The sequence below is a fragment of the Panicum virgatum genome, chromosome 6N, assembly GCF_016808335.1.
Source record: "Panicum virgatum strain AP13 chromosome 6N, P.virgatum_v5, whole genome shotgun sequence".
NCBI classification, from domain to species: domain Eukaryota; kingdom Viridiplantae; phylum Streptophyta; class Magnoliopsida; order Poales; family Poaceae; genus Panicum; species Panicum virgatum.
Window position 1 is genome coordinate 47617278 of NC_053150.1, and position 13489 is coordinate 47630766.

At 48.1% G+C, this 13489-nt stretch overlaps 1 protein-coding gene across 1 annotated transcript; it reads right to left on the bottom strand.

The window, feature by feature from the left end:
* Window positions 1–10633: 10633 nt before the first annotated feature.
* Window positions 10634–11553, bottom strand: LOC120680224. The gene has a single exon (XM_039961833.1). The coding sequence runs from the start codon at window positions 11463–11465 to the stop codon at window positions 11052–11054; it is 414 nt and encodes a 137-aa protein (XP_039817767.1). The 5' UTR covers window positions 11466–11553; the 3' UTR covers window positions 10634–11051.
* Between the last annotated feature and the right edge of the window lie 1936 nt (window positions 11554–13489).

A 13489-nucleotide genomic window follows, 5' to 3' on the forward strand; every position in this document is an offset into this window, starting at 1 on the left:
GTCGAACGTCTGGGTGCCATCTCTATAGTGGACGGTAATGTATGGGTGAATATGTGGGAAACTGCATATGCGTTACCCATGTGGCGTAGGACACATGGGGGCCGTTCGTGTGTGCTGGCACGAAGGGTCCAGAAATGGATAATTATATCTCTCCTGTTGTCTTGGTTTGTCTGCAGGAACACTAACTTCGTTAAACGCGTTATGAAATCCTTGATCGTAGGAACGACTAGTATATATAGGGAGAGTACGTAATTGTGCCACCGATTGTTCTCGTATACCATATTTTGGTACTTGCTTGGGTGAGAAATGATAGAACGTGCATGCATCTTGGCATAATCTTGAGTTTGATTGATTGTCATGCCTGTCGCGTCGTTTGCTAAAATGTGATGCTTTTACCTAAACGTTCACCTAGAATTTGTGTTGTTAGTAGTGAGACCTATACAATCTGCTAGTCTGACCCTGGTTGAGAAGATCTTTCTCAGCGGCTTTGGATCATGTGAGAACCTTTCCAGTAGATCTTAGCTTGTCATTCAAGTCAACCTCTTGATTCATGTCTTGGACCAATTCCAACAAAACCACTATTACTTTTCATGGCAAAGCCTTGAATTTGCCAACAACGTCTTTCAATCCATCGTTCAATGATCGGCCTATCATTGATTTCGTAATCTATATTGTTGGCTATTTTGATTCTATCACCGGAACTTTGTACATTCCATTCTTGCTCAGTAGTTTTGGATAAAAAAAAAAAAGTTTATGACAAAATAACTTTTTGAATACAGTCATTGCAACAATCATGCATCACGTCATTGGTCAGTGCATGGTGTTGCATCATCGTCGAGAATCCATAGATTGACTAACGGGAATGCATTCGAGTGTAACATCGTGGGTTGTCTTGGATTCCCTCTAACCTATCTTGACTCTTTTGGCCTGTTGGGTTGCTACTCTTGTTTTCTCTTGTGGTGGTGTTTAGTTGCATGACCCTGATGCCGCGACGGAACCTAGGGCCTCATGTGTGTTGCAGCCACCTGATGGAGCCACTAGGAGCGCGCTGGTGTCTCGGTATATGTGACATACCTCACCTCAATCCATTCTTATGCAACCCTTACTAGTGTCCTAACTTCTAATACTTACTCAAGGGTATGGGGTTAACGCGAGTTTAGTCACGAGGGAACAGTCATAAGACGCGTGTTGCATTGTGTGCATCGCAAACTCACGTGTGTATGCATCATATTTTATGCATCTCATACATGCATACATCAAGAGCATCATCATTTTTGCATCATGGTGTATGCATCATTGGGCCAGCATCATGGCAAATGCATCGTGTCATATGCACCATTTCATCCATCTTTTTATTGCACTGGCATTGCAATCATCCATCTCTAGGGTGCATCATTATCATGGCTATCGAGCATTTGCACTCTGAGTTGGAATATATTTTGTCATTATTCCTTGATTGCATCGGCATAAATGGGCATGTTTTGCAACTAGTATCGTGCAACTCAATCAAATAATACAATTCTGAGCAAGGATGTTCCGAAATTTCCATTTAAACCCATCTTCCGTGCTATCCTCACTTGTTCTCCCAAGCCTTGTGCTGAATCTCACCGACATCCGCTTTCTTCATGTCATGATCTCAGCATTGTGAGAACTGACCATCTTGTCTCATCATCATTCCTTGTTCGGTTTAACTTTTCTTTTAAGATCTGAAAACCTTATTTTGACTCAGTTATCCTATCTAGCTGAAGAACCGTGTACGAAACGAGTTTGATGCTTTCTTAAAAACGATCATCGTCATCAGGAGGCGTCCCTGGCTGCATGCAAGGAGGAAGTTCCTTTCGCTTTAGTGGCAAAATCCTAGAGCTGGAATGCGTTCGTAATCTTTGGAGTTCCATAAATGACCCTGATCAAGGTTTGGAGCTAGAAATCTTAAACGCAGTGCTAGTTACGGTTGTTTGTGTTGTAAAAATCCAGGATCTAAGCGTCCTGTAGACATTTTCGTTGACACGCTTACCCTGGCCAAGTTTCACCAAGTGCTTGTCTATGTCTGTGGTCTGCTCATGTGCCTGATGGTCAAAAGCCATACCTACAATCATGGTGGAACCTCTCTGTCGCTTATTCTAAAGATGATCTTATGCAATGCTAATCTCCTTTTCTCCTTTAGCGTCAAAATCGTTCCGTTGTAAATCACGTCATTGCTTTATCAGGTAAGTCTCTGGAAGGTACATCAGTTCTGTTCCAGGTGTCTGCTAGTTTCGTTTACAGATCCCGTAGGTTCCTGAATGGTTAGCGGACTTGATCTCATGTTACTGTCCAACCGGACCGAATCCCCTGTTGATCGGTAATCAGGTAATCTCATCGGTGGACGGAAGCTGTATGTGAAGCTTAAGCAAGAATCTTATTTCCAGCAATCTGTGGCAGCTAATCCCTGTTGCTCTCATGTTATGCCCCGTTTTTGGATCGCCTCCTTGCTATCCCTCCGTCTCGTAATGCTTATACATGCACGATCTATATGTGCTACAAGAGATTCTCGTTGGAAGTATGCCTGACGGCGCCGCAATGAAACCAAGAGCCTACTCTGAGCAATCAACACATGCTTGTACTACTCGACACACGCTGGTGCGGAGATTGCTGATTATGATCCCTTATACCACTGTGTCGATGTGATATCTCCTCATGGGCATTTTCCGCATCTATCGTTCGCCGTTTTGCCTAGAAATCTCTATACCGGACCTAAATTTAGTGAGTCTTTCTTCCGAAGTTACCAAGGGGATTGATCTTTCAAAGAACTGCTAATGGACGAAAATGCTAGAAGACTACAAGATGTGGTAGACAAAGGACCTTGGTTAATTTACCAAGATGATCAACTAGCTGGAGCTAAGGTATTCTCAAAAATAGATCTACGATCTGGTTATCATGAAATCAAAATCGGACCGGTGGATATACCAAAAACAGCATTCTCCACTCGTTATGGTCTTTATGAGTATTTGGTCGTGTCCTTTGGATTAACCAATCCTCCAGCCTACTTCATGTATCTCATGAATTCGGTGTTCATGTCAAAGCTGGATAAATTCGTCGTGGTATTCATTGATGATATCTTAATCCATTCCAAGACAGAAGAAGAACATGATCAGCATCTTCATATAGTACTCCAGCGTCTTAGGGAACATCAGCTATATGCTGAACTCAGCAAAGTGCGAATTTTGGCTAGAGGAAATTTCTTTCACCATAGTAGGAAATTCTGGTTTTGGACTGCATGTGTAATCTTGAGTTCCCTAAATGACCTTGCTTAGTTTGGGCTAGAAACTTGCGTATGCCTTGTTGTGTATAGCTATTTATGTGTATGAGGTTTGTGTGGGTCCTCCCGAAATAGAAGTTGTCCTACTGCTAAAGATGTCTCCACTTCATTCTGTTTCTCAGGTGAATAATGGAGTATACAGTGGGAAGTAGTAGAAAGGAACCTGGTCAGGGGCACATCAACCTTCTACCTTCCGACGTCGTGATAACTAAAGCACCAATGAGGCAATTTGAGCCTTGCCACTGTTGCAAGATGTACGACCGCCCTTGTCTACGAAGCAGCTCCACAGAAAAGAAAAGTGAGCATAGCGAAGTACTTGAAGAATATACTAACCCCAGACCGGAAATAAGTTGGAAGCAAGAAAAGACGCAGAATGTTTATTCGGACTCCTTAATGCCACCATCGCAATTTCCGATGGGATTTAAAGATCACCAGGTAGATTGTCGGACTCCCAAGCTCGGTGCAGGAAGCATAGACTTGAGTGGATGGGAAATTACATGCACAGAATTCCGTCCACGTGGTAGGAGGCAAGCTAGCCGTACCACTGATGTCGACCCAGCCATAAGAGCAAGAACTCGTTCACCTGTTCGGAGATCAATGAGGTCAAAGAAGAAATGTCGTTGCACCGGGTGTCAACCTTGTTTCAAGTGTGGCGAATACGGCCATTTTATCAGAGATTGCCGTTCATCTACTTGGAAAGATCCACCGAATTCGGCTAGTACCTCTAATAATCTAAACTGGACAAGGATACTATCCGATGTTCGTAGGTCGGGAGGTGACTCAAGACATCTACTTCGGATGTTAGCTGCACAGTACGAACCACCTACCCAAGGTCAGAGGTCAAATAAGCAATGCGATAGAAACAAGTCCGGCACTTGGTACCATCGGGAAGAGATAGTTCATGCTGAATGCGCTACCCCAAGAAAGTTTCCGAAGGTAAGACAGTTGAGGAAGGTAATTTTTGGATAGTGCTAATATTCTGAGTTAACGAACATCTTCTCTCCTTATCGGTCACTTACGCGTGTGAATCTCGGGACGAGATTCCTTTAAGGGGGGAAGGCTGTAACACCCCGGTGTTAATTTCGATGCTAATCGGGTGCTTAAACCGCTAATTACGGACTTAAGCTCATCGTTAGCGTTAATCGAGTTCGTGCGGTAAATATCATTTTAGCAGTATTCGATCGAGTTTTTGTCTCTGATCCGAGCTTCAAATCAAGTTGTGCCCAAAAACAAAGTTGTAGATCATCTTGTCCTCTACAACTTCTATTTTGGTCAAATTTCGGGTTTCAATGTGAAAATTTGAGTTTTGGGCGGTCAAACTTTGATCAATTTCAATTCAAACGAATTAAACCCGGTTACTGTGCTCTCCAGTGAACCGTACGCGCGCCCATGCCGTGAACCGCGTCGTCGCCGGCGACGCCACGCGTCGGCCGTCGACGATCCTCGCTCTCCGCGCGGGCGCATTCTATCCCTTCTCGAGGCCACGTTGCCCTTATCCAGTCCCGGTTCCGTCTCCGTTTTCCCCACCCCATCGTCTTCTTCCTTGGGCTCACGCCGAGCAAGCCGAGCAGAGCTCGCTGCCGGAGCTGCCCCGGCCAGACCTCACTGCCCCGCCTCGTTTCCTTGCGCTCAGTGCCGCGCGAGCTCGCCCCGAACCTCCTCCATCCATCCACGAGCGCGGCCGTGCCGTATCCCGACCGAATCGAGCCCGCGACCGCCGGCCACCATTGACAACCCCGTCGAGCTCCGCCCCCTCTCGTCGAGTTCCACTTTCCGGCCTCCCTTCGCTCAAATCGAGTCGCCGGTGAGCTTCTCCGCGCGCCCCTCTCCCTTCCCAACCCTATCCCCGCTCGATTCCGCGGCCGCCGGCGCTGGACCACCGCCGCGCCACCGTGGTCGCCATGGCGCCGCCGCTGCGCCCGCTGCGGGCTGCCTCCGCGCGGGTCCCAGCCGCGCGGCCGTGCGCCCCCGCTCCGCCGGACCCTACTGGCCGCGACGCGCCCCGCCCCTTCGCCGGTCAGCGCCGCCACCGGCGAGAACGCCGCCGCCGCAGCAAGCCGCCGCCGCCCCGCGTGCTTCCCGCCCCGCCTCGCATGCGCCCTTGCCGCCCCCCCCTCTCTCGCGCCCTGCTCGGCCGCGGGCCCCGCGCTGGCTCCGCGCGCGAGCCGCTGCGCTGCCCCGCTAGCCGGCCCATGGCCGCCGCGCGCGCGCAGCCGCGCCGCCGGCGTGAGCGGCCGGGCAAAACAGAGGAGCCGCCCGTCCCCTCTCTCTGTTCCACCGCCAAGTGGGGCCCACGGCTCCAGATTTGTTTTTCTTTTTGTTGTTTTCAGCTGAAAAGTTTGATAATTTCTACAAAAATGCAGAAAAATCCTAAAAATACAAACTAAAGTTTGTTAGGTTTCTAAAATCAAGGTCTTCAGATGAAAAATATTTGTGCAGGTGAAATGTCACCTTTGCCCCTGCTTAAATTGTGTTTTGTGTTTAAACTAGTTTATTTGCTATCGGTTGTTTTGTTTGTCTAAAAATCATGAAATTTATGCAGTGGCCTAATATTTGTATGTGTAATCCTCTATAAAAATTTCAGGTGTGGGTGCTGTGCACTTTTGTGTAAGTTTAATTGTGTTTAGTTTAACTGGCTAGGGTTAAAGTAAATGCTTCCCATCGTCGATAAATGTTGGAGATTTTATGTGGCATGCTTTACCAAAATCATTGTTATTCTGATAATCCTTGTGGCTTGATCATACCTGCAGGTTAGTCTTGCTTTTAATTTGATCCTAGCTAGGCTCTTTTCTTTATAGTTGTTGTATTTAATTCTTTCATGCATGCATGTGTTTTGCAACAAAACAAATCCCTAGTTAAGTTGATCCATGTTGTTCTAGGGTGGTATTTAAATCTTTCGAAGCGAGTTTAGTAACTTTTGCTTGATAGGAAACACTTCAGGCTAAAAGACATTTGAACCAGGAACCCGTCTCAGCGCTGAACCATCTCTTTTGAACCATAGTTAGGGCTGTGTTTTATCCATGCTTTCTTGTATGTTTACTGCATTGCGTTGCATCATTTCATGAGTTTCATGCATGGCATATTTTATTCGTGTAGACGCTGAAACCGACGTCGTCTACAAGCTGGTTGCCGGGCCGGTCCAGGAGCCTTTCGCAGGAAAACCGCAGCCAGGAGAAGTCGTTAATCAAGCTCCCGGAGAAACCACTAACCCTGCTGACCTGCAAGGCAAGCCCCGGAGCATAACCATAATTTAAAGTATTCAATGTTTATTTAAGTATTGTGCATTTATGTTCTAGGAGTTGAATGGAACCATAGTATGCATATTCCCTAGGTACCGTGGGCCTATACTAGTATGCAGGTGTCGATAGAAATGCTTTGCTAAATAGGATTTCGGTAGAAGTCGAGTGATTACTGTCACTCGCGAGTTTAGGATCTTGATCCCTTAGCTTTGGCTTGAAATGAATTGTTGAGTAAAGATAAATGGAGACCGGGCGGAAATGAGTTGGTTTTGGTATGGAATGGATGGAAAGTAAGCTCCGCCTGTGTCGATTGAGGACCGTACCGTTGTTGGCCCTGATGACCGAGTTTGAACAGTACTAACCACATACCGGAAGTAGGAGGTAGTCGAAACCGGTAAGCTGTGTACCACATTACAGCGGTGATTTGAATTCCGCCATGCTACGCTGGGCGTGGGAGTTGGCGGGTGTTGGATAGGATGCCGCCTCCGGGTTCTCCGGGAGTTCACCGCGAGGGGCCCATCACCTGGGTTTTAGCAGGCGTAGTTCAGATGCCGTGGTAATGTGGGAACAGTTGACGCGCATGGCCCGACGGGGCTTACATGTGTCGTGTGAGTTAGGTCCACCTTGCAAGGTTAAATCGGATCGATTCGCCGTCTCTCTCGGTTAAGAGAACCTTGGTCACTGCGTCACATCGTAGTAAGAAGTGAAATAAGTATTGGAAGGTAGCGAGGGAATGCTTTACCTGTTGTTCTGAAGATTAATATAATCTACCATGTGTGCTCTAGATGATACGGCGAACTTAGTTAATACTTGATTTACTAATCGGAGCTAAAATATTGAAAGTAAGGATTCAATCCTAGCAGCAACTCAGCAAAAGAACTCCAGAGCCAAAAAGCCTTGCATGTCTAGGTAATGGGCTAAGTATACCCAGAGTCGGGTAAGCCTTGCTGAGTATTAGTATACTCAGGGTTGTTGTTGTAACCCCTCTGAGCAGGTTGTGTCCCGGCGGACTTCGAGGAGATCTGTGCGTCCTGGATTGGACAGCCGCTTCCTCCTGGGTGGACCGTCGAGTGGGCCCCGTCTTCCCCGTGAAGAGTGGGCAGGTTAGCGTCACATCGGTGGGCAGGATGTGGAGCTCACCTTTTATCGTCGTCGTAGCTATCGTATTGTATTTCGAACTCAGTTTTGAACTTCCGCTGTGCGTTTGAACTCTGTTGTTTGTATTTAAGACTTTTATGTAAAATCTGTGTTGTAAATTAATTTGAAGATTTCTGTATGCTGGTAACACCTGTGCTCGTCTTCGTACGGGTCTAAGTGCAATTGTGATCCTGGAGTACAGTAGTTTAATCGGGATTTTACCCGACAGCCTGTCAAGTTACACCGTTTTAAGTGCACAGTAACTGGATTAAGTATTAAGATGATGGTTAGTGCATTTAAGCCGGTTTAATTGGACGGTGCTGCTACAGTTTGGCATACATGACAACCAGGTGTAGCATAGATGACAAGCTCATCTTTTATCAAAACTTAGCAGAATCCCAGGGAGGGAGAAAGAGGATTGGTGCATTTGAAGTCGATGGTTTCTGCTGCTGTTGCTTCTTTAAGGGTTCTTGTGCAGAGCACTGGGCTGATGCTGATCCAGTTTTGATGTTGATTGTAACATTGGAAGTTGCTGCAGAAGCATTTAGGTTGACAGTAGCTGTCCCAGTTGAAGCAGTTGACTGCAAGCATTGGCAAGAAAAATGTCATATAATTATATCCAGCAACTCAATGTTATAAAGTTTGTGACAAAATGAATTTACCTTTTTAGTGACAAGTGTGTTCATTGTTAAATGTTGCTATCTGCCAGCTCTCTGACCTAGAGTTCCTTGAGCATAAACAAACCCAAGGACAGTGGGCCCAATCACATCTTGCCCTCACCCTTTTGGGGTCATCCTTGACAAACCTGACTACCTTCCTTTCATGCAAACAATACCTTACTATAGCATCCTTGAATTCTTTCTTCTCACTGAATTTCATTCCCAATTCAAACTTGGGTACTTCATCACTGCCTTTGAATCTCTTGTAGTGATCTTTCTTTTTCCTTAACTGCCCATCACTGTCAACCTCTTCCACTGAGTCCTCATCATCTGAGTCAGCATATGGAGTATCATAGCCTTCAATGGGAACTTCAATTTCTGATTGTTTTAGAGTACGACCACTGACTTCCACATCATCTAGTGAAGCCAATCCACCACTTCTCAATCCCTTCTTAAAGGTTTTGAACCTTTTCACTATTTCATCTGCTTCTTCATCTTCTTCAGAAGAACAAGCATCACCAGGTACATAGTCACTGTCCTCTGAAGATTCTGACCCATCCCTGTGCCCAGTGCCATCTTTACTTGACTTCCCACTGCTTTCACAGACTTCCTTTCCCTTCTTGGTTGGACTCCTGTAAAAAATTGTAAGCTGTTTGATCTGCCTCTCAATTTCTTCCCTAGACTCAGATCTTGCTTTCATGCAAACCAACTGATCTGTCTGCACCTCTTCAATTTCATCACATGCTGGTTCACCATCATCGGTCTCTGTTCCCCCATCAACCATATCCACTAGCTCATCCTCAAAATCACTTGCATTTGCCTCTCCACCATCTTCATCTTCTTCCATCTCTGTTGGTTCATCCTCAACATAAATCTCTACAACTCCACCATCTGTGACGCAGTCAGACATGTATTGGCATGCCTTGTCATCAACCAAAACACGCAGGCCATTCTCTAACTCTTTTCCAGGAAACAACCAATGCATTAACATTCCTTCTTTCACCACACAATGGTCGCACAGGTGACCCACTAGCTCCGGTAGAGAAATCTTATCTCTATCTATGTCAGACATTGCCTCGTTGCCTCCACAGTAGTGCGTTTTTTTGACATCATTCAGGAATTCCCCCCCAAAATGGAACCTCACTGCAAGTGTGTCTAGCGGATCCATTGCAATATCTGATGTTCTGGCCTATCTGCGCAAATGCACATCCAATGCTACTACTCAGACCAAATCTGACAAACATCGATTAAACAAAGACCGCGACCAATATACAAATCCACCAACAACGATAAAAGAATTCCATTCCCCACTGCCCAACAACAACAATGACTAAAAAACCAACTGCATCTACCTAACAGTCCCTTAATCTATACATTGCACCACCAGATTCAAGAAATCCAGCACAACTTCAATAATCGAATCCTACCTCACCGTCGCGACGAAGCTCCCCCCGGTCGACTCCTTCGGTCCGCCTGGGAACTCCAGCAGTGTGCAGTCGTCGCCCTATGTGTCCCGCTCGCCGGAGGTCGCCCTATGTGTCCTGCCTGCGAAGCCCGCTAGGGTTACGGCTGGATGGGGAATGGCGAGCGAGAGGCAGGAGAGGGCGGCATCGCCATTTTTTATTGGACTCCCATGTCGTCTCACTGATAGGTGGGCCCAGTGCCACGTCTTCGGTCCACTCTCCACGGCGGACTGGTGACAGGGCGCCACGTCGGACAAAACCGCCTAAAAACGGTTTCCGGGAGGTCGCATGCCTGGTTTCGTAAGTTCGGAGCCCAAATATTTCTGGTTTTCGAGTCTAGGGAGGAAACTCAAATTCGACCCATAGTTCAGGGAGGCAAAAAGGACTTTTTCCAAACAACAAAGCTCATGGGCCACGACCTCCCTTAATTGGGGGCAAAATGAGTGGGCTGCAGCCCATACCACTAGAGCCGTCAGTTCGCCACCCATGTTGTCGTCTGTCTACACGCGTCGTCACACACGCACTCGTTTTTTTTTTTTTGGGTTGCCTTTGCGAGCCGTGTCTGAAGAATTTGCAAGGACCACCTTTACCCTTCTTTGAAACTAATGAGCATTGATTACAGGCTGCAGGCCTCAGTTCAGATTCAAGTGATGGAGCAGCACTACGAGATTAAAAAAAAGCCCCGTTTCTGTCCTCCAAATGAGAAACCAAAGCTGCAACAGGTTTTCTTTAAAAAAAAACTGGAACAGGTGTCATCATGCAGAAAGCAGAAACTACAAGGCAGGCATGCATTGGATGAACTATTCCTCTTAGCAAGGGCACATTCAGACATCAGAATTCAGTTCAGCGACAGCTACAAACAGATTCTGATCAGACCGACACAGGTGCAATGAACAAGGAACAAGCTGTCCCGGATCACTGAATCGCTGCCCAGGCCAAACGCTGAACACCAGCCTAACTTCGCGAAATAAATTCTATTAGATTCCCTGGACTTGAGTCTTCTCCATGCATCGGCATTTGTTCTAATGCGCGTGCACGGTTACTAATTGCCTGTCAATTTTCTGAAAAAGTTTTACTGCTAGTACTAAACGACAGGATGAAAATGGATACAGGTGCTAAAAGAACTGAATTTTTCCCCCTGGGCAAGTAGGTCCACAATGTTTGCATAGCTGAAGAATGTAAACTTGGAGTCCAGAAGAACACGGCTACAATTCTGAGAAATGCATCCGATCCCATTACGCTAACATATAATCGGTTAGCAAGTAGAGCTCGGAAGGGAATCACCGGCGGTGGTGGCGTCGCCGTCGCTGGTGGCGCGGGGGAACGCGCCGCCGGGGCCGGCCCAGGACACGCCCTCCTCGGCCTTCCACGCCCCGTCGTCGAAGTTGCGCGCGTAGCTCGCGGAGTCGTACCCCACAACCACCCCCGCCGCCGCCACCGCCGAGCTCCTCCTGCCGCCCTTCCTCTCCGGCGCGGCGGCCGAGGCCCTCCCGCAGAGCCCTGGCCACGCCAGCCGCCGCGCGCGGGCGCCGCACCAGTACCGCCGCCACGCCGCGCAGCCCAGCCGCACTGCCGCCCACCGCAGCAGCACCCACGCCCGCACGCTGCGGGACGGCCGCTGGCTCCCCGACGAGAGCAGCCGCTGGTACGTTACTCCTCCCTCCCCCATCGCGAGAGAGCTGGCGCCTGCGCTGCAGCGCGCGGGTAGTTTTTGGCGTGGTGTGCTCTGCGGCTCTGCCTGCGCGAGATGGCAGCTGGGTGAGCGCGTTCGTAACGGCGGGCTGTTTTGTTTGGGCGCGTACAGGCACAGGGGCAGTTTGGGGTTTCCGCGTGGCTGGGTTGGGGGGTGGTGGAGCGCGCACCTCGCTACCGCACGATGGTTTGGGCCGGGCGGGTGCGGGATGGGCCCCCAGCTGCAGGTCTCCGTCCCATCCGTCCGTCCTTCTTCTCCCCCCATTCTGCGCGGCAGGGCCCACGTCACCACCACAAACTGTCTCCGGCTATCATTTCGCCGTGGTCCAATTCTCCCATTTTTCTTGTTTCAAAAAAAATTCTCCCATTTTTTTCCATCTCTGAAAACTTCTTCGATTCTCACCCCTGTATTTTGTACAAACATGAGAGGCCATTTTGCATGCTAATTCGTCCCCTCTTTCTTTCACAGTGGCTGAAATTCAGATGGTGAATTGTTTGACTGCTTTTCAAGCATGAATTTGCGACTGGCATGTCCAGGATGATTGATTGTTCTTTTTTTTAAAAAAAAAGGAAATCCAGGATGGATGATTGTCACTCTTCAGGTTGAGACTTTGGTTATAGCACAAGCTCTGCCAGGATCTCACGAGCTAGCCGCTGAATAAAGAGGGGCCCACTGCCACTCTGCCATACGACTCTCAAAGGCAGTGGCATGATGAGATCAGATCAGTTGAAGCATGGAACACGACCGAATCTGAAAATTATTCCGAACGTGACGATGCATTGATGCTCTCCATCACGCACGCAACACATGATGCTGTGGCGTCGCCATGCGAGGGAGGCTTCCCCATCCCCATCCTCTCCTCTCCATGGAGGAAGCGGAGTTATTATGGGATGCATATCGCTGGGCAATAGCTGGCGTTGCAAGGGCAAGGCTTGCAAGCTTCATTCCGATGTCCTCCTGGAGAGCAGTGGCCATGGGGACGTAGCCATCAGGGTATAGTCATGAGCAGTGGCAGCTGCTGCCTCCTGGACGAAAGCGAGAGCATGATCAGGTGAGGTGATTGGTTTGCTTGTTGCTTGATCGGGTGGGTCTGCGTGATCGTTGATGTGGCACCCTTTTTTCAAAAAAAAAAAGAATGAAATTTGATTTCCAGCTTCAACCCCGGACAGGTCACGCACCGGCATTCAGATCTCTGCAAATTTCACAATGCAACATGGCTACGGTTTCATTCAGTTTATGTCGTCGGTTTAATTAGCACAAGCGCCTTATTATTATCACCTTCTGATTGACTATCACCCGAAAGCCAATGCTGAACAAGGTAAATAAAAATACACCTCATCGCTATCTCTGGCGGCCATTAGAGGACTAGTGGTGAGGAAGAAGAAAAGAAGTGAGGAAGAGAGAAGATTAGAAGAAGAAGAAAAAAAAAGAGTTGTTAATCAAAAATCAACGTTGGGAGAGAAAATCGCAAAGCCCCCGAGTCGTCTCCCCGGAGGGCGACTCGGGCGGCGCTGGCCTCTCACCGCCGTCAGCCCCCTCCCTGCCCCTTCTCCACCTCGCCGCCACCGGAGCAGGGCACTGGAAGCCCGCGTGCCTGCTAGGAAAGCGGCGGTGGGGCTTCTCCCGTCAGCCAGGGGTGCTCCTGCCCCCTGGTCTTCGCCGTGCCGACGCCGAGCTTCGCGACGCCGGTCCGGGCTGCAGACCCGGTGACTTTGAAAGAGATCGGACCGTGCTCTAGCCTAAGAGGGGGAGGGGGTGAATTAAACAAACTAAAACCTTAGACCTATGGCTCCAACTATTTGCACAAAATTAAACTAAGCATGCTATCTAGATGTGCAACTATGGTTGTTTTAGTGTGAAACTCCTATCCCAAAAGAGTTTAGCAACATATAGCCTTTCCTATCAAAAAACTACTCTATGAAAGTAAAAGCACACAAATTGCTAGTATGAAATGCGGAAACTTAAAGAGAGGGATAGGAGAAAGCAAACTCTTGACGCGG